Source organism: Mytilus edulis, chromosome 13 (genome assembly GCF_963676685.1).
Source record: "Mytilus edulis chromosome 13, xbMytEdul2.2, whole genome shotgun sequence".
In the NCBI taxonomy this organism is placed as follows: Eukaryota; Metazoa; Mollusca; class Bivalvia; order Mytilida; family Mytilidae; genus Mytilus; species Mytilus edulis.
In genome coordinates, this window is record NC_092356.1 from 10,666,281 (window position 1) to 10,689,523 (window position 23,243).

The following is a 23,243-nucleotide window of genomic DNA, read 5'->3' on the forward strand; positions in this document are numbered from 1 at the left end:
TTTTATAAAAAAAGGCAGGTTCCGCGTTTAAAGTTTTCTTATTGTATTTTCCTGAGGACAGTAGTCATTTAAATTTCAAAATTTGAAGAAACATACACATTTTCAATCCTGCCAATATCAAGACTATGACTTGACAGATCTGACAATACTACATATACATGGCTGGAAACTTAAACTGATCAAATGTAATCTTTGTCACTGAATGAGTTATTTGATGACTACTAAAAATGCGGGTATGCTTCGCAAGTCTAAAAAACACCAAAAAAAACGTTCTTTATGTTGTTCTTTGATAGAACATGATTGTGGCTTAGTTCATTTCGCTTTCAAAACCTTAAAACTTTATTTTCTTGGTCAGCTGAACAAAAAAAGCATTCTTTTTTTACCAGGTCATATTATGTAAAGTTAAGTGTCATAATTTTAAATGAAAATAGAAATAAGTAAATGGATATTACAAAAAAATTTAAATCGGAATAGAACGAGAGGGCGGATGACGGCTAAATACGTTGAAATGTAGCGATCTATAATGCCTTGTGCCAAAGTTTTATTTAATGTGAAAATGTCTAATTGCATTATATTTAAATCATTATCATTAAGAACCATGCTGTAATTGTTCATGTGTATTTAAATTATTCAACACCATCTGTCAGAACAACCCAATTTTGGAGACGTTTTCCTTTTGCTCTTCTAAACAATCTATTTTTCTTTGTCAAGTTTTGAACATTCAGCATTGAAAATAAAACAAAAATACAAATATGTGCTATAGTTTCATTAAGATAATGAATGACAAGTGTGGTTCTGCAACATCAGTTTAATCAAATTTTGACTATGATGAAAGTTTCCCATGGGGCCAATGCGTTTCTGAACCTTGACTTCTTCTTATGATTAGATAGCAAGTCAGAATGAAACGCAAACGGATGTTAAGCTGAATTCTGTTATCTTTTGATCGTTTAGTTTAATGATATTTTCATATTCAAATTCCATGTGGTCCAAAAATTATGCAGCAAAAAATTCCATACGATAAACTTCTAAAAATAGAATATTAAATAAATGAGTTTAAAGGATTTACATGTTGTTTGTTTTGTTGATATGGAACGCTACTTTTGTACATACATGTATATTCATAATTTCATGGCATTCAAAGCAAACAGGTCCTTGCCACTTTTGCAAATGACCAAAGCGATTCCTAAACGATAATTGTCTCGTTTCCCTCAAGTAAAACTGCAAAATAGTGACGAAAGTGTGAACAAACCCTAGGGACATTCAAACTAAGTAGAAAACAAACTAACAACGCATTACAAAAAAACGAAAAACGACCTAACAACGCCTTGACAAAAATACGAAAAACGACCTAACAACGACAGTTTACAAAATACAACATTGAAAACTCAAGACTGAGCAACACAGACCCAACCGTAAAACCGGGGATGATCTCAGGTCCTACGGATGTTACTATATCCGTATCAAAAGTTTAATATTGATTCCAGGGATCACAACATGCACGTGCTTTGCGAGTTACAATGTACCTTTATCAGCAGTTCTCGAAACCAAGACTTCTATTACCTAAAAAAATCAACGTTTCACAGCTTTTATGTTGAAGGCCGTTCGTTGACCTATATTTGCTAACTTCTGTGTCAATTGGTCTCTGTTGGAAAGTTGTCTCAGTGAAAATCATATACCACATCTACTTAGGAGATAACTGTATTGTATTTTAAGCTCCGACGGCATCAATTGGGGATTTGATGGTCGCAAATTAAGTTTACTGGCGACGCGTTAGCGGAGACAGTAAACGGGTATTTGCGACCATCAAATCCCAAATTGATGCCGTCGGAGCTTTAAATACAATATTGTTATCTCCATTCTAATGAAACTGACAGAAAACAACGTTAAAACATGCATTTAAAATCTGTCATATGCCGTCTGCGCTTGCGCGTACGTCCCATAGCATCAATTGTCAATTGATGCCATGTAAGGAAGTCACGTTATCCAATCGAAATGAACGTTACAAACGTTGTTGCATTAGAGTTATTTTTATAATGTCATCTCCCCTTAGAAGATGAAAACAACGACATAAGTTGCATGATATCTAAATTGAAAATGCAATCAAATAAATCATGAAAATTTACTTTTTATTTTACCCTCAAAAGACTTTTTAAAAACTCACAGTGCCCTTGTTAAATTTGAATGACAATATTGTTAGAAAAAAATCTGAGGCAGTTGTTTCGAATGCTTAATATGCTGTTTCCTACATTGTCTTCAGCAAACATGCAAACATTATTTTTTTTTATTCTAACAAAATTATTTGATGTTTAAGAAACAATGGATTTACAGCATGTATAATAACAATGGCGAATGTATAATTATCGCCACGGTCTCTTCATTATATATAACAATATTGTTTTTGTTTCCTACTTATGCAAAGAACCAATTATCAACATTGATGATTGACATAATAGAATTAATTTAATGCTCTTACAAAATAATCTACACCGTTTCAAAATGGTATTCTGCGATCGGAGAAACGTTTATATATCTTTGTAGTAAAACGGGGATGTTATTCTTCTGAGAAGGAGTGCAATGTTACATAAACAATTAAAAAGAAAGAAAATGTATCAAACGGCAAGCTAAGTTGTAATTAACCTCGCTAGGATTAATGATGTTATCGCTTCACTATCACTTAACATGATGCATGTGTTAAGGGGCTGTTCGATTGATTTATTTTTCACAAAATATCAGTCGTTATAGAACTGGATTTTTCCCTCTTCTCTGACAATGTTTCTGTGTCATGAAACATCACTCTAAAGGAACGAGAATAACTAGACGTTGATAAATTACTCATTACGAGTCCTGTTTTCTTTCGGAAAATCACAGAAACGAAGAACCCTTCAAATTAAAGAAGTTGAATTTAGTAAAGACAAAAAAGACAATAATGATTATATTGATCACCATTTCTTTTGCTGTTGAATCTTTAAATCTGAAACCCATGTCAATGCAATCATAAAAAATATGGTTATAAGGTCTCGTGGATAGCACATTTTTTTAATCAAGAAACAAAACAACCTACAACCGAAGACCCAAACTTAGTACAGATCTGCTCTGTAATTTTCACTAAAGGACAATGGTATTCTTCCGGGGGGAAAATGAAAAGTGCGCATGGGTTCATTATGAAACTACTTTGTTAGACAACATTATGTAAGAACGAATTTTATAATTTTCTCCTATCATTTATACAAATAGATAGCTTTATGCTATTTCATTGAATTATTAAGTCGTCATTAGTTAGTAATTAATGTTATAAATGAGTATATATATAAACATATACGTGATATGTTAACTGGATCCTTAACTAAAATATCAGTAATATTTGAATGTTTGTCAACTCATTTTCGTAATTTGCATGACATTTTCCTTTTTACTATCTCTAGTTATATTCGGTCGTATATATATATGTGTCTTGGAAGTTCGATAACTTGGTAATAAACTGGTTCCCCATTTCAAAAGATTATATCTAATGGGATACCTGTTTTTGTAATTCTGGTTTTTAATAACATCAATCTCTGTTTTCAGAATTATTATTTGTTTTAAAATCATGAATCAGTTAAACTGGCCAATCTGTGTTTTTTTCGCATGTGCCCAGATTTGTTTTCATATTATATCGACTTTGCAGCTTCGGTTTTTGACACTTGTTGAATATGTCGGTTCGGTGATCTTCGAGATGTGTTTTACTTAATACCATGTTTGGTGTTGTAAAGATTTACACACGTTGTTATTATATCTTTAGATGGATTAATTCGCCTTTCTTTTCGTCAGAATGATCAGGGAAATAAGTAATTAGGTTGTAGGTGTCGTATTCCTTGTTCAATGAGAGCCATATTCACTGAACAAAAGGAAAGATGTATATTGACTACATTCTTACAATCAAGGAAGACAAAAAACAAGTCAGAAAATATAACTAATTTTTTTATATATCAGTGAGTAAAGCATTAAAAGTGTCTGCATTGTTTATTTTCATTGTTTTATATATGTAAACGTTGTATATTATGTATAATAATGTTTTAAGCCATAGGCCCATATGGGCGTAAAGTGCTTTTCAATAAAGTATTAACGACAAATGTATTTATATCTTTTTTGTCGAAGTAAGAACAAAAGTATAACAAAAAGAAGAAATCAAATTAAGTATTTCTGTGTCGGTGTAACATGTATACATAAACGCCCAAATGCGGCAACGACCTTGTATTTAGTTTGTTTTAGTAAGATAGTTGCATTTTGAAATAGGCACATGCTTGCCGTAGCTAATTATAGTTTGACCAATAACTGTCGGTATCACTATTGTTATATTCTGGTTTTATATAAGGTTCTTGATGATAAATCTTACGTTTTCTGTGATGTTTTTGTGGACAGTTTTTTGTCGTTCTTCTTTTTATTGTTGTCTGTTTTTCTCCGACTAATGTGTTTTGATTGTTCTAATGGTACATGTACATTCTTTCTCCTTTAATGTCTCTTCGTGTTTTATTCATTGTGTTAAGGTCAGGCGCGGATCCAGAGGGGGGGTTCCGGGGGTTGGAACCCCCCTTTTTTTAGGACGATCAATGCATTTGAATGGGGACATGTAATTGGAACCCCCCCCCCCCTTTGTCCTGGGTTAGGAACCCCCCTTTTTAAAATGGCTGGATCCGCCCCTGAAGGTTTAGAGGAGTGCTGGTGGAGGAATTACATACAAATTCTTCCTTCATTATAGTAACTTTTTTTGATATGATAATACTTAGTGTCAGTACTGTAGTAATGCTGAGAAACAGGCATGACAGTAGTATAATGTTTCATGAAATGTAAAAACGTTATAAAGTTAAAGACTATAAATAAATACCCTTACTATAAAAATGTACCCTCAAATTAAAGAAAAGAATTGATATATAACAGCTTCGCGATTAGCTGTCCAATGCTTTTAAGAATAATGCAAACTTATATTTTCCTGTCTCTTTGGTTACAATCACTAATTCCGAAAGTTTAGCGATAGTTAGATAGAACAGTGATGCATTGTTTTAGAAAATGAAACGGAAATTCAATCGGATGTGAACATTACTTATTTACGACATTGATATATTATTCCGCGTAAAAAACTCCGGAAAGTCGGCAGTGATCAGTAATGAACACGTTCGTTTTATATCAATTACTAAGGACACACAATTATCGCGCGATTTCAGATCGAGGTTAAATATAGTCTGAACTTTCAAATATCGTGTTTTTATATTTAAAATATTTAGCACATGATATAAAAAGAATTAGTATAATTGCGAGAAACCATGTAGTTCAATAGATAGAACTCAAACTTACTAAAACTTAAACAAATGTGACCCTTTTCTGGTTTGTGGCTTTCATCTGTATAATTTTACACTATAAAGATTAGATTAAATAACGGTTGTTGCTTCATCCGATATTTCCATTCTTTGAAGTTTTCAAGTGACGAATTATTCATTTTATATATATACACATGAAAGAGGTAATTAAAGAAATAAATCATAAGTACATGTATAACATAGTTGTTCTAATACGTGTCATTTTTTTCAAAATCTTCCAGCTACATTGTACTTATACTAGTATCTCTATATGATCACATTTTTTTTCATATCTAAATTATGGAAATAACTTTTAAAAAGTAAAAACCTTTAAATTTATCTAAAATATTTTTATGGTACGAAACACAATGCATAGCATAACCATTTATTTGCGAAAAATAAAAACGCAGAACAATTTTTCACTTTGATTACATATTTAAAGTTCCTATTCATTTGTCGCTTGTAATATGTATAGGGTGCATTCGATTTGTCCAAATGTAATTGAACCTGCCATGGTATGTAATCGTATGGAATATTATCAGATCAAGATGTCTTCTTTAAGTGTCGGCTGGTGTAGTTTACTGTGGTTTCTATTATTATTGGTAAATACATTTTTGATATTTTAGATATATATATATATATATATATATACAACTCGTCTAAACATCAACCCAACAATGTTAGATCTGTAAATTTGCTTTCGCAAATTTTTGGTTCTTCCCTCGCCGGGATTCGAACCCATGCTACTGTGATATCGTGACACCAAATCGCCTGCACTGCAGCCGTCCCGCTAGACGTTTAGACGAGTTGTATATACATTATGTACACAGCCATGTATCACCATCATTGATGGCGATCCGATGGATACATCTGTTGTAGGGTTGTCACTGACTCAGACGTACTTATATATATATATATATATATATTGATACGCTTGTGGTGAGGTTCGACTAAATTGCATCATCTTGTTGCTCCCTTCCTTTTCAAACGAAAATAAAATCAACTACTGAAAAGTCTCATTATTATTGTTAAAAATCTTTATGTCCGAGATATTAAGTATTATTTCTCCACTCTAGGGGATGTGAATATATTACATAATCTTAGTCGTCCGTTCGTCCATTCGACAAATATTTTAAGTCTTTTTTTCCGAAGAACTGAACAAAACAACTAAATATTTAATCAGCAACTTGACAGTAATATTTGTAAACACGAGTGAATTTTTCAGAAATGTCAAACACCTTGTTCCGCTTCCTAGAAGTACATGCAAGTAAAGGGAGTAGGTAGGAGTGTGTGTGTGGAAAAAAAGGGGGGGTTCCTGACAAGATAATGGGTGCAGTTTTTGTTTTTCTTGGTGATAAAAGTTTATAAAATTTTCACAGTTGACTACACGCAGTATATACAGTTTAGGATATTGCCCAGTTTCTGCTTTCCACATCTTTAGTGCAAAGGGATATATTCAATTATCACATCCTTTGAAGGGGTATTTATAAAGATATATATTACTTATGGTTTGTAGATGATAAAGAGCACAAATTTATCTCCATGCAAAAGATCATCTTTATAGCGTTTGATGTAAGGCATTAATATCGGTTTTATATTGATAGTTTACGAAGGGAGGATGGTTTATTTTACTGAATATTAAAGACAAATGGCTCTTTATGTTCTAGTTATTGCATTTGGCTGGGTTATAATTATCTTATTTTTGATATAAATGCCAAACTTCGACGTTGATGGATTTCTAGTTAGATTGAAAAGAATGGACTAAGATAGTATGAAAATTTATTCTTTACTCTTAGACGGATATTTTAGGATGATTAACATTCGGAATGCATCTAACTCTACATGGGGGAATGATAAATGTTCAAGAAATGTATAAATTTAACTTCAGATGTATCAGTAAGGAGCATACAGCGGTCATACTCAGTTATTAAAATTCTTTTTTTCTGAGGGTAAAAAATCAAAACCTTGAATATTATTCTCAAGTAAACAGTGTAATATATTTGAACGCAATGCTCTCCTCAATAATGTATTCTAATGAAAAAAACTTAAGGAGGGTCTAGAAGCGGGTCATTTTTTGCATTCTTTAATTTTCTGGGCCATTTTCTTTATTCTTTATTGTATAATTCAGAATAATAGGCAAAGAGTTTAAAGAATACATACATAACGTTCAACCCTTCCCTAACTTAAGACAGTCGTGCAACAGCACAACAAAAAAAACTGTACAACTCATTGACGAAAACAAATATGATATACAGCAACAATTAATGACAGCCACTGAATTACATTATTCTCGCTCTTCAAACTTCATTCAGTGTTTTGGTCAATGCCCAAATCATAAAAGATTTATTGAAATCAGTTATGTAACACTTAAACCCAGACACAAATTACTAAATATCTTTAATGTTTATCCTCTCGACTTTTTTTCTATCTAGTATATTTTTTGTCATCTGTCCAATTTCAATATGAAACAATTGATTGATGTAAAAAAAAAAGGTTTTTAAGCATATGTTACATGCAGCTGATTGTTACCATTCTAAAGGATTTAAACAATAGATTCCAAATGTAAACTGAATCTAATTGTCTCTGGTTTTTCTATCTCTTGATATAATCTCTTCCAATTAATAATAAATCTGTCCCCCTCTATATGGAAAATGTCATTATTATTGTTGTTTAATGGTGCATACTTGTGATAACAATCGACATAAGCTTCGTTTCAATTGGTCAAAATCACAACAAGGCGTCTGTTGGATATGCAATCGAAGTTAGCAAAACGTTTACTTAATTTGGCAGCACAACATTAAACGGATTTGACATTCAAAGTCTCCTAAACGTTTTACAAATATTGATCTTTTAATAGATATGAATTAATCAACACAGAACAGCTATTTGCTGTCATTGATTTCTAAATTATGTTGCACATTGCTTTAAATGACATCGATTTAGGAAATTAATAGGTCTTCTACACGAACATAATATTCTGACAATTTACATCAACATATTGCTTAATTTCCTCCCGGCGGAGATGAGGGTAATATACTACAATTATTACCCGGGAAACAGTGTATTTATTTCTTATCAAATGACAGAGAATTATCACTTGTTTTAATATTAATTGATTTGAGGGCAACATTGATTTTGGATCAGTTTTGCATATCAGACGTATATCAAATGTCTGTTATACCCCAACTATTTATCATTGCTAAAATACCAATTGACGTTGATTGGTCAGGTAAAATTGGATTTGTCTCAAGAGTATTGGATTCCGTTTAGCCCCAAGTAAATACCTTAAGTGGTTAGCAAACTATAAATTCCCGTCTTAGGTTCTAAACACATTAAGTTGACTTTATCCTCTTAATAATTTCTCTATTACTAACTACATCAACGATTAATAATCAGAAATACAAATAAATGTATTTCATCTTGCCACATAAAGCCAATCTAACCTTGAACTTCAAAATACTAAATTTGGGTCTGAAGAAAAATCAAACAATATCATTTCAGATAGTCATTGCATGGAGTATAAGGATCTATCAGCTTTAGTTTGAGTTCAATTTCACGATTTATAACTTCAGATTTGAATACAGGTTAACTTCAATCAGATTAAACAATCGCGGACAAATCCGGTGGTACATTCGTGGTCAATAACTGACTGTTGGCCTGACCTAGGACAGTTAAACAATACATACGTAAGCAAGTAGAAAAATGACCTAACTCTTATCAATGTATACATTTTTTTTTTAATTGATTAAACTGTTCCAATATTACTACATCAGGCTGCGCATTTCACTGTTTCGCCGCAAACATAATTTAGGATTAGAAAAAAGTAAAATCACAAAAATACTGAACTCCAAGGAAAATTCAAAAAGGAAAGCCCCCAATCAAAAATCAAAATCAAAAGTTCAAACACATCAAACGAATGGATAACAACTGTCATATTCCTAACTTGGTACAGGCAAAAAAAAAACGTTTACAAAGGTTAAAAAGCAGATATTACCGAAAAGGACCAAAATCAAAGCCAAACCCGGATGTCGTGTAAATAATTCGCAACACGACTGTCAACCCTTGTAAATATTGATGAAAAATGTATTAACAGTATGACTTTGTAGAAAACACTCATTTCACGTCGATGATGAATAGAATTTCTTCTTTCAGCTCTTTGTTCCTGCTGTGGAACTTCCTATTCTAATGATCATGGTTTTAATAAAAAGACAATTATATACATGATTAAATGCGTCAGCGTAAAACTTCTGCCTTATTTCCATCAAGATTTTAATGAGGTCAACCTGTGTAAATGAACAGAGTATGGTCGATAACCTTATCAAATACGGAGAAATACTAACTTTTTCCAAACTGTTAAGTTAAGACATTTCAGTTGATATTTTATAGTGTGTCTTTTATGTTGTAATGTTAAACTACTGTGTCAGGTTAGGGTGAAGGTTGGTGCCTGTTAAAACGTTGAAACCTGCTGCATTTTTATTCGCCTGTCCTGGGTCAGGCGCCTGTTGTTAAGTGGTTGTCGTTTGATGGTGTAGTTCATAGTAGTTTGGTTTTTTTAATAAATTACACAGTTAGTTTTTCCTTTTTTATTTGTTTAACACTAATCATTTTGGGGCCCTTTATAGCTTGATGCTTGGTGTGAGAAATTGTGACTTGGCTGGAGAATTGATTCATTGGCATTTGGGGTCAGTGCTTAGATCATTGCACAAAGGAAATAATATATATTATTTGTAAATGACCAGATATTGGTCACAAAATACACAAAATGATAAACAACAACAAAACAATAAACTGATTTTAATACAAATGAATGATAAAACTTATTCATCATACATGTAAATCACTTTACTCCTAAAACCAAAATGAAAAAAACTTTAACACTGATTTTTCTATATACTTATGCTGACATTCAACTGGTCTAAACGGTTGCTGAAAGTGTTCATTCGACATGTAGCTGTGTTGTTCACACATCTGTTGTGGTTCTGACTATGCAGAGTTTATGGTATATCTGTGCGACTTGTCTCCGGTTTTAAATACATGAGATGCATCTACAAATTCGAGCCTCTTATTCAGGTTAGAATACCTTAAAACATTGTGTTCTATAAAACAGCCTGCTTTATAATTCTAGCATTTATTTTTGGCGCAAATAAAATGTATCCTTAAATTTGATTGTGGTCCAAATGAAATAAAAAGTTAAGTAAAGATAGAAATATATATAGGGGCGTATCAAGGGTTTTTCAAAGCCGGAGGGCGTAACTCATAAAACTGAGGAAATTTCACATGAGACGCGTAGCGAGGGGATAGAAAAAAAATGACTTTTTTATGTTTTACACTGTAATATATTTCAAGAAATTGGGGCGTAAGCCTTCACCCTGATTTCCCATTGTCTGAGGCCTTGAAATTTGAAGTAAGCCATGGATGATTGAGTCCATGTTGATTGTATTGTTATATCACCCGTCTTCTTGTATATATTTATTATGAAGCGGTATAGATTACTGAAGACATCCGTTTAAGGAAATCTTCAGGAACGGATTATTCAAAAGAACGGAGGTTCAAACAAGTTTACAACAAAAGATTGACAGATCAAAACTTTATTGAGTTGAAAAGCGAGCAAGATGTCGTAGCATGTTAGTTTCCGGTGTATTGATAAATAACGAAATCGTATACGGTCCGACGACTTCCCTCCGGAAATACCTAGACAACGTTATTCAGGATTTCCTGAAAAGCACATAGTAATCCGTCAATGTTATATGCAAACACGTCTTGTTCTCAAACAACTTCATCAATATTTAAAATTCAAAATAATAAAGACGAGCTAAAACGGCACGTAATCGATTTTGAGAATCCTCTTTTAAATGAGTACCTTTCCGTGTGAATAATGTCTACAAGGCACATCTTGTCATTTAGAATATTAAAACATTATCTGTATTAACTTAATTGGACGAAGACATGAAAAATGATTTACCAATGAAATAGGAGAAGCGAGATATCGCTAATGTTGCTATAAAGCTTTTAAAGTGTTTTGTTACAAGGTGATATGATCGTATCTAAATTAATTATAATGAAATGTTAGTTTCACCTGCCATCCGGGACCTGTCATCGAAGGAAATTTACAATATATTTTCATACACAACTGTATTGCTATATAGTTAAACTTGAAATACCGTTATTTAACTGTAGGCCTAGGAACTTGACAAATGTACCAACTATTGAATAGAGATACACCGTGTTCGACTTGTGAGTTTGAAAGGCCCTTCCGGCATCTTTCGTATCTCTTCTAGGACACATTTATTTTGATATTTGATATGACTGTTGTTTATCACTCTCGCAAATGAAGTAGTTAGAATGGTTCGACCTTTCGGGTTTTTTTTAAATGTGCTACACCGAATTTAGTTTTGTTTCTTCTTCATATTATGCCAGAGAAAGCTTTAAGTGTCGCTTATTTTTGATTAATTTATTGTCTTGGAAATATAGAAATGAAACAGAAAACAAATAATTATGTAAATTAATAAATTGGTATGCCTTTCAACTTCAGATAGGAAATATCGACACATTTGTCGTCACGCGAAAAACCGTAGAAGCACTTACATAATTCCTAAAACCCTCAAAGAAGTTGTTTAAGTAAACTATTTATTGTCATACATGTCTACAAAGTATACAAGTTTTATAGGCTTTTTATTTGTGTTGATAGTTGGTCGTTTGGAATTCCATTCTCAGAATAAAAAGCGCGAAAAGTCACGAATAATTATCCGAAATGTTTCATTTTCCAAACTTCACACAGAATCATGGTATGTCAGAAATGTACATTATCGGTTATTTTGGATTAATTCTTATAATAAAAGAATTCTGTTGCACTAAGAAAATTACACATTTGTATTATGTAACGGTCTGCTAAAGATTTTTCTTGATTTAAATGAATAAGAGAAGGTATCGAACACGTGTGAGTGATCATTCTCCTCACAAGAGGAAACAAAATTGTAATGATTTCCTAATGGCTGCCGTATCTTGATACAAAAGTCTGATTGTAAATGTCTTATGGTAGACTGGTTTGCAGGGTTATGTATGATGATTAATCCCAGATGATCTGGTACCTGTACGAAAACATCTTAAATCACGGCAAAACACGCCAGTTCTGCAGATATCCATACGTTAAAACCACGTGACCAGAACGTCAATGGCGTCATGTAAGCCAGTAGACTATAATTTGGCACGTGTGAAAGATGAAAATAAATTGACGATTCAACTTCGGAATCCGTTGCAAGATGTTCAAATCATAGTAGATAATTAAACGATTATTTTTTGCTTTTGTGCCATAATTGATGGTTAAATTTCAATGTTGTAGGCTTTTAGACAGCTTAAATAAATATAAAAGGTGCATTTGGAAAATCGAGTGAGCTACTCAAGTCTTTAAATATTTCTTATAATTGGCTGAAAAACATAAAAGTGCACTTTACTTGTACTTAATGTTAATGCCACACTGGCTTTTTCATAATATATCATGTAAAATAATTAGTGTACGATAAAAAAAAATGGTAACAATTTGAAGATAGCTTGTGTATCTTTGTAATTTCGAGAAATAGTCTTACTGACATGCATATTTTCAAACAAACTGAAGGAAAATCTAAAACTAAGAATGCATTATCATGTGACTAACAAATGTATCGACCCAAACTTTCATGATGGATAGCAGAAGTCATTGTATCGACCCAAACTTTCATGATGGATAGCAGAAGTCATTGTATCGATCCAAACTTTTATGATGGATAGCAGAAGTCATTATAATTGTGGGGGGACTTCCTGATAATTCCAAACGACATTAGACATGATGGAACTATTTTGTTTTTAAAAGCAAATGGTTGATGTCTCATCTGATTCTAATTAAGCGCATTATCGAAGTAAAAAAATCTAGACTGATAAATGCATTTCATGTTCGTTTTTTTCCATTGACTTCTAACCTCGGTTCAATATGGATAGACTATTTATACATGTTTAAGTATTCAAAAGTAGTTCGTTCTATTCCCCATCATCGCCTCAATATCGCCTTTTCAATGCATGCCCTTCATTTTCAGTTATTTGTATATATAATAAAAACTAATAAATTAAAAATCAAGTCATCTTTTAGAATACAAGTGGTAAACTTACAACTGTCCGTCACGACTGGTCTATTTATCTGGTATTGAACTTTCAACGGTAATATTAAACGTGAAGTATGTCTTTACTTTTACTATTCTATAAGTATCGACATGGACATGTAGAGTTAGTGTTTATTTCTTCTTGAATGTGTTTTATTTAAGCCACAGTCAGTGTGATTTTTTTTGTATAAGTTACACATATTTAAAAGCGTCTATTTACTCAAATGAGCATGAAATATTTGCCACTGGACGTTATATAAACACACAATTAATCATAGAAAACAATATAGTTTTTATAATGATTTACTTTACTGAAGTTGTATACATGTATAATTGTTTTATTTTTATTCTAGGTAAGTGAAGTGTTATGAACAGACTGCCTGCTCAAGTAACGGTAGGAAAAGTTTCGTTTTCCGTTCTTTCTTTCCGTATAACTGTTCTATCTTTCTTCTGTGTTCCCCTTATTTCTTTACCACATGATGATTTTAAAAGTAATATGTCTTCTGAACTGTATTTGTTTATATTTTCGTGTTTTCATTCTTCAATATTTTAATAGTACATGTATATTTAGAAATTGAATTCAATCTCTTAAAGAAGTTCAATGTTTAAAAATTTCAAAACTGTATACCCAAATATTTCACAAATATCTTGTACTTTTACATTAGATTTTTTATGTATAATTAACTAGCCATCACTTTACTTCTTGTCCGTTGCTGTTCTTGATATTTTGTATAATCGTGGGTTGTCGTCATTATCTATGCAAACACCAATGGTCAAAGGTCATTTAATCTAAGCAAGAGCTTTCCCAAGCAGGCATCCGAAATCGATGTCTTTTTTCCAAATGCAATATCCTCGAAGAACTGTAAATATAGGGTTCAAGAAATGAATAAGAACAAGTAAGGACCAGGTCACGGTTCACGTTATGATTGAATAAAATGGTATGAAAAGGTTATTTAGCTAACTATATAAACATGTATCCTTCGTGTCTTTGGTTTATAACCGTTGTGGTGATCATAAAGCAAGATCTCTTTATTTCTATATTAAGTTAGAATAAAGAGGTTATGTGTACACTACGTTTCAAAACTCCATTAAAGTTCAATGGTATTTTCAAACGAAGTGTAGTTTATGCGAGAACAAATACGACTGAGCGAGTCAAACGTGTGGAATACTAATTACACGACCCATCGTGTTGGATACCTAAGTTAGAGATGTATATGCGACTAGGGGGAGGGGGGCAGAACACGTGCAAGAAAAATTATAACTCCCTTAAAATATGCATAACGCAACTCCGATACTAGTAAGATACGGGATACGTAAAGAAAAAAAATGAATTTGAAAAAAAAATTTACTTAGCAACAACATATTTCATCAAGGATATCAAAAGTTCGAAACTATGAATCCATTTACAAATAAACATAACATGCCAATGGCGTCTATGTTACTTTTCGTCGAAATTTGGAAATTAATCAAGTTCGCATTGAACATCATAAACGTCAATTTATGTCAAAAGAATTAGCAGAATGTTTTGTATAATGTAATGTTATTATTTAGTTGCCGGGGAGTAAGCTTTGATGAAGTTAACTGAATTAAGTTCTCGCGAGAGACGAGATTTTCTGGGATTTAGGCTATGCGATAGAACGTAATGAAATTACTACTTTCTCAATAAAGAAATTATTGAGATAAAAATATTTTTTGAAATGGAGTCACTCTAAATCATTATCTTTTGGCAGCATCAAATAATTTATATCAAAGATAATATTTTTGATGAAATTCCTTTGTTCATTTTCCCAGATGATTGTACTTCAAGTTAGATTTTAAGGATTAAAATGTTGCTGGAAAACCCATTTTATTGCAGTTGTCCACTATCTATTTTTGGCATTCTCAAAAGTAAAATTTGAAAAGTAAAAAGTTATAACTTGAAAGGATGTAAGAGGTTTTGCTCCGTTTTGAAGACCTCATTGTGACTTTTAGATCGAGAACAGCATTGATAGAAGCGTTGTTCTTTGGATTGTCGTATTTTTGCTGAATCATGTACTATTATAAATGATTATATGAAAAATATAATGAAGTCATATTACAGCTGCAAACCTTCGTATGAGTAGTTTCGAAAATTCTGAATTATGACGTTTGATTTGACATATAAAAAAACACACACACATAAATAACTGGCATTGCATTCTAACATATATTAATACTTATTTCGAGAATAAATAAGACAAATTATAATATGTAAAACGTATTTGTGTTAAGTTTTAGAAATACAAAATTATGTTATCTAATATTTTTGATTGACAAAGACCATCAATGCAAACATAATATTTGTAAAAAAAAATACATGTATTCTTTCAACGATATATACAAACGCGACTTACTATCTGTCTGTTTCGACTGGACTTCTGAGTATTTCTTTCCTCGTTGTAAGGGAACTAACTCTAGTAAATTTGTTTACGCTCAGTTTTAAATCAAACTCAGTGGATGTATTTAGGTTAACTATTGTTTATGTTGTTTCTTTTATTCTTCACCAGGGGAATAAGAACGAAATGTTTTCATTTCTTTTAGAATAATAGATATTTGCCAAATTAGCACTGTCTTTGTAGTAGAACATACATTATTTTCAATATTCCTTATCTAGAATTTAACACACATGATTCATAATGTTTAGCATTTATTTTTCATCTGTTAAATGTGGCGGAGTACCAATATCTAACGGGCAAGGTCAAACGTTGGGTACCCCAGACTCCATACATTTCTTTTGGTGCAGGAAGCCTGGAGTCCAACGATTAAATTAGTACATATGATTTATCCAAAAGCCCGTCCACTAAAAAAAAAAAAAAAACAAAATACAAGACTTAGTGTAACAGCAGCCATTTATTCTAATTATTTACTGATTGTCTGTTGTAGTGCCGTGTAAAGAGATATTTGTTAATTTTAGATACATTTAATATATCATGTCACAGTTCATATTTTTCTTCATTTTTTGTCATGGCCTTCACTTTTATCAATTTTGAATACAGTTTCATGCAAAGGGTTTAGTTCAAGTAAGTTGCTATACAAAATATCATGCATGTCATAACATTCCCTTTGTTGAGAAAGATTTATTCTCTAAGATTGTAATTTGTCGGACAAAACAAAAGGCAATGGCATACAATAAATTTTTGTGATTTGTATTTATTTTTTGGATATAATTTCAGTGTTTCAGTTTAACATGAATATACAGGTCAACTCCAAACACGTTTTGTGAACACCATTAATTCAGAATATTGCATCTCCAATAAAGTTTAAGACGAACATACCCTTTGCTTATACTGATGCGAGGTATCTGTAGGGTAAAAGTATGCTTAAACAGGTTATTGTTACTGACAAAGCAATAAAAGCAACAGCAGTACTTATAAAAAAGAAGATGTGGTATGATTACCAATGAGACAACTTTCCACAAGAGTCCAAAATGACACAGACATTAACAACTATAGGTCACCGTACGGCCTTCAACAATGAGAAAGCCCATACCGCATAGTCAGCTATAAAAGGCCCCGAAATGACAATGTAAAACAATTCAAACGAGAAAAGTAACAACGGCCTTATTTATTTTAAAAAATGAACGAAAAACAAATATGTAACACATAAACAAACGACAACCACTGAATTACAGTACTATTCCTATGTGCATTTATGTCATTAAAATTATCTGAAACAAACACCCATACTATTCTAAGAAAGATAACTCAGTCATTTCAGTTTTCTATTTTATACGAAGGCTATTATTTGGTCTCTAACTATAATAAAATCATCTTGTCATCACTTGATCGATTTTACGATCCCTTTATTAAAAGTAAGATATAAGATATGTAAGAGGTTCGGCGTGTATAATATTCCTGCAAATAAACGGTAAATGAATTTGGCAAAATAGGAAACGTGTACTGATAGGGCAGCACGCTCTATACCCAAATCACTATATCAACAATTAAATATAAAGGATGTTCAGCGCTACTTTTAACAAACGTTAAATAGACTTCAAAATTTACGTTCGCATACGTCATACGTGAAAACGTCATTTTGATTTACATGTGTTATCTTTGTTAAAGAATCTAAATTATCATTTTTCAAAACTTCTTCATGTTTGGAATTATAGATGCAACTGCGAAGTTAGAATAAATTTTTGATGACACATTTCCTGCTGGGGGTCATCCTTCTGTTCAGCGTTTAAGCCATGTCAAATTCATAAATATCAGAATTCAAAACTACTTTTATGTTTAAATTGCAGGATATATAATAACGATCTACAGAAAAGTATAATAAGATTTATGTATACTCTTAATCGCTTAAAAATAAAAACGCTTTCCTGTTTCTAAAGCTCTCTCAATTTACTACTCTATACCTTTATATTCCAAGAAAGACAACTCTGTCAGTTTTAATCCACTTCATTTAAATTTGCAAAGAGAGAAAATTGATTGCTTCCCTTTATTTTTCATTAAGCTACAAGCTAGTAGACACATAAGTCTCAGCTAAATTTACTTTATGGATAAAACACATTAACGTCGAATATTTAAAAACAGAAGATTGAATCACAATAATGAGGTTTGGAAATCCTAAACAAAATGCCTTTGGGCTTTGAATTAATTTTATCATGTCGGAGATGCAAGCTTAACGGATGTTTATTGAACAGTGTATAGTACATAAAATTTTAAATTATTCATCAGTAATTATCGATAGAAAAGCAATATGAGGTTTAAGTAAGGTTTTCCAGACTGCGATTTAGATTTGGCGTTTTCGTACATATTAGTTCGAGGTTTTGGTAAGGTTTTCCAGACTTCGATTTAGATTTGGCGTTTTCGTACATATTAATTCGAGGTTTTGGTAAGTTTTTCCAAGCTTCGATTTATATTTAGGAGTTTTCATACAAAATTTACACCGTGTTTAAATTTGGCGTTGAAAGATTTTATCTGATAAGGTATCAAAAAGAAGTTTCTACGCTAGGAAACTCATTCTTATGGTTCCCCTTTAAATCATATAGGGTCTTAGGGAAGTTAAAATCAAGTAGAGAACTTCATTTAGATTAATGGAACGCATATTTCCCCTGGTTCCCTGTCAATGCAGCTCAAAAGCCGAAAACTTCTGTTTTGTGGATGATAAGATATAAACCCTTGACACCATTTGCGAGTGTGATCTTGAGAAACGATGATAGTCTATCGGATGGGGACGACAAATGGCTGGCCTGTGTTAAGAGAGAGCCATTGTCTCTTGCACGTTAAAGACACCCTAGATTTCGAAAAAAAAACCAGGCTAATGCCGCTACAAGGCAGCATTCGTACCCGCAAAGTGGGAATGGATTAATATGAAATGCAATAACTTGTTTCCCTATCCACTATAAATAAATATGTTTAAACAAATATGTATTTACATTGTATCACACTATAAATTTTATTTGGACGACCTGTATAGAAGCAGTGAAAACCCGATGTTCGCCAAGCTTTTTCAAGTTTCGTACCGAGTACAAATAAGTTCAGCATTTTCCAACATTGTACTTATATTTATCTAGCAATTTAAAACATTTGATCTAGTTGTTTTTTTTACAGTGCAATAGTCTACCTCAAATATGTTGCATGTGTTCTGTAACGTATATAGAAAGCGTTGCACTCTGCTTCATGGAGTCATCAAATTAGCTTCCCCTTTCGGTCTTGATGTTGATGCATATTTATCAACTCCAGACAACCAATCGATCTTCTCTAGCGAGTAAGCTAACTATATTGCTAAATTCTACAATTTTTACTGCGAGTATAGTTGCCATATTGTCAATCATACCACATCTCAATATTATGATTTAGATCAGTACAATAAACAGTGGCGGATCTAGAAACTTTCATAAGAGGGGCCCACTGATCATGACTGCCTAAGGGGGGCCGATTCCGTCACGCTTCAGTGATTCCCTATATAACCCACCAACATTTTTCTGGAAAAGGGGGGGGCGGGCCCCCTGCCCCCCCCCTTAATCCGTCTACAATAAATGTCAGTATACTTGGAAACTAATGGATAGATGCATTATAGTCTGAAACATCCAGTGTCATATACATGTATATTAAATGCATATATTGTTATTGATTGATAGTTGCTTACCGTCCCGATTGGCAATTACTTTATGCATATTCTGAACTAAAAATAGAACAAAAACAATGATTCTGCAATGTATAACTACCGACATAAAGGGCAAGATATTTGGATCCTCTCTTGAAAATAAGAGTATACTATGTTTGATAGTAAGAAAGTGTCCACATGATCATGTATGTAATCTTTTTAAAACGTTTAGACTTCGTTACATTCTTCCTTTACGAGGCCTTGGATTTCACGTTCCCAAACCGACCGGATGTGGTTGCGAATCAAATTTCATTCGCACAGCCAAATAGACGCGTAACTTTAACAAGGGTTATTACATCTATGCTCTAGTAAATATGCAAGTTAATAAGTTTATATACAATCCGTAGAAAAACAGGTAATCCTAACCAGTGAACCATTTCCGATTCCGAGCAGATCAGTCTTTACTTTAACTTATCAATCCAAGCAAAAAAGGAGTGATAGCAGTTACTGAACTTAACTTATGTGCATGTATATTTCTCTAAGCCGTATGGAAAGTTTAAATTCGTAGTCACTTCCTGTCAGAATACATGGCGACATTTAATCGGATGCCATGTGTATATATAGAGAAAGTGTCACACCCTCTGCACGTTTACATCATTTCAACATCTCTTTCAGGGTCCGTATAGGCTGTTGCAAAGGCTAACTTTCTGTCCATATCAGATGTACCAACATTTTGCATTGCCATTTCTTTTCTCTCACCAATCAACCAAGATTACTCCCAATATATAGTAAATGGTTTGTTGATTTATGTGTCATTTTGGTCTTTTAGGGAGAGTTGTCTCGTTGGCAATCATACCACATCTTCTTTTTTATATATACCCATTGCATTTGTTCTCGTCGATAACATGCATGAACTATATTTTGGCCGTTGAAAGTATATGGCGAACAAGAATCAATCAATTATCTTCCTCGGTGCTAAGGGCGTTATGTGCATTCTCTGTATATATATTATGGCTAAAATAGAAATCGACAACAAGTCAGCAGAGTTTGGTTGTCAAGAAGTCTAATGCATGTTAATGTTTGACCTTTGTCTATATCTTAATAACTTCACGCTTGAACGTCTAATTGGTCTTTGAATCAAGGTCAATTTTGACTATTTTGATTGGTTTAATTTCCAAGAAAGCAGTTCAAGATCTTTTGTCTTACAAACAACCTCATCCTGCTGATCTCAAAAGGTCGATTCTACCTCTGGTCATGTTCAGAATGTCACTTACTTTATAAAGAGCAAGACTGATCCTTCTTAAACTATGTTGAATGTTTTTGACAAAATTGATTTTTTTATGCTCGCTCACTGCGCTCACTCACCAAAAATATTAACATTAATATTGTGGCGCTCATCTGATATGTTACGATATTAATGGGTTGAGAACTCGATAATCTATACATATACATATTTGTTTACAGAAACATGAAAGTATAACCGTAACAAATTGATAATTTATATTTTGCATGTTGGAGAATGAGAAAATAAAAAAATCTGTAATACTTTCATCTATTCGCTTTCTCTGTCTTATTGATTTTTATTTTTGACAAAACATGTTGTATCAACCCCTTTAAACATTAACGTCATAACCTTAAGCTTTCAATTCAAGTTTTCTAGACTCAATTAAACTAATTGAATGATTTCACTACTATAATTTCAGTATTGTATCAAATGAGTAAATTGATAACCTAACATTTTTTGTTTACTTTTTATTTTTCACTTCATTTAACATGAATTGTTGAAGATCTTCGAAGCATAAAACACCCAAAAATACGTATAATGAAAGCACAATGAAATCAATAACAATACACAATTAAAACTGATTGCAATACACATCTTTCTGTTCTATAAATGCTTCCTGCCTTCACATGAAGTAATTTGTTTTATAAAGGTTTCAGATATGAGGTTTTTGTGTTCTGGCGCAATTAGATAGAGTACATAATTTTCCTAAGGTATAAAGAAAATTAATATTGATTGGGATGTAGAAACTCGGATTATGGCAGGAGATATCTAGTCAGCGTTCGCTCTTACAATAACATTAAACAATACGGTTCCCAGGCGGGTGATAACACAAGCATATTCAACGACTCGGAGGGGAATATTTCAGCTTATTACACCTGCTGATATACTTTATTGACTTGTGTTTCTAGAGTGTCCGGTGTGACATAAAAAACGTCTTATTAAGAAACTCTTTCTGACAGTAAGACAAATGCGTGTGTCATTATTGTCTAATCTTTGCGGATAATATATAGATATAACAGATTCCTTGCTGATAAAATGTTGCTGTATGTTTGTGTGTGTGTCATTTTCGCGGTAAGTTTATTTAAAATTTATAAATTTATCGAATCTTATATATCAATTTTACAAAAAAAAACATTTTCTTTCAGTGGTTTAAATTGATGAATATATAATACAGATTTTTAAATCTAAATTACTTGCTTTTAAATTGTCATTCAAAGGAATAGATTTGTACTTAGATTTAAACATTTTCCTTTATCTGATTATAAATGATACATGTATAAAGATCTTTTTAATAATATACATATCTTTATTGCAAAATTACACCCATAAGGGTCAAGCAATACAAACAAACATTTATACATTTTAAACAAAATGCTATACAATCAAATATAGAACATATTTTAAGAGTTCAAATTATAAATTGATGTATAAATAAATGTGTTTATGTCAATGAACCAAGCAAATATGTAACCTGTATGTGACTTTATTTCATTTTTATTTATCAATATCAGGAAAAACGTGCATGTGTTCAAATGATATTTGAAAAGTAAACTTTCGAGAGGGTCTTAGTTTCTTTAATCTAAAAGAAAGGTCATTTAGATGCACGGGCAAATATGCATTTTCTTTACTTTGAACAAATGATAAACGTGTTTTAATATTTACTTTCATGAACAATTATTGCGAGGTATTTGAAAAGTAAACAATATTTAAACAATAAAAAGGAAAACAAAAAAGAAAGAAAAGTAAATATATGAATGTGCAAAGTATTAATATTACAGAATGTACATGAACTTTCATTGTTTGATCGATGTGAACAGTGATACATACATGCACGTATGCTATACCGAAACGTATATTTAATATTGAAAATGAAATAATACCAATATTAAAATTTTCATATGCAAACTAACTTTAACTTGTTTTAATTTATATCAGCAATACTATAATTGCTATTTGAAACAAATTCAATTAAATCGAATATTATGCAAAACCCGCCTGGCAATCGAATCAACTTCAGAAACATAATCTGTGCATGGTAAGATTGAAAGTCGACTTTCGGAACTTTCTAAAAGTTCTAGGGTTTTGGTTATCAATCTGAGTAAGACATGTTTGCATACCATGTATAAGCTTAACATGTAGTTTGTATATGACAGATGCAAATAGCGATGCAGTTTTCGTACAAACACCATCATTCGTTGCCAGCCCCAAAATAATAATGGGGGGTACATTTACATAATAGGACAAAACAACAAAACAACATAAACGTCAAACGTCATAAAATAAAATTTTGAAAGCAATTGGTGTCTAAAGCAGGCTTACTGAAAAATAGTGTTGCATTTTTGGAAGATTTTTTTTAGGAGGGGGTTGGGGTGAGAGTAATTTTTCCAGACATGCATCTACATAGATTCTTATGCTGCACACCATCACTTT

The 23,243-nt window shown here is 32.2% G+C and overlaps 1 protein-coding gene across 6 annotated transcripts in view; it reads left to right on the top strand.

Annotated features, from left to right (window-relative positions):
- Positions 1–23,243, top strand: part of LOC139501146 (uncharacterized) — a 142,718-nt gene that overhangs the window by 68,464 nt on the left and 51,011 nt on the right. Inside the window, exon 1 of one of the 6 annotated variants that reach the window (XM_071290139.1) lies at positions 13,813–13,853. The exons of 4 other annotated variants lie outside the window; for them this stretch is intronic. In XM_071290139.1, the coding sequence (XP_071146240.1) occupies positions 13,827–13,853 (27 nt within the window). In that variant the 5' untranslated portion in view covers positions 13,813–13,826. Of the gene's footprint in view, positions 1–13,812; positions 13,854–21,457; positions 21,885–23,243 lie in introns of those variants that run through there. One more of the 6 variants, XM_071290136.1, reaches the window with a different exon arrangement.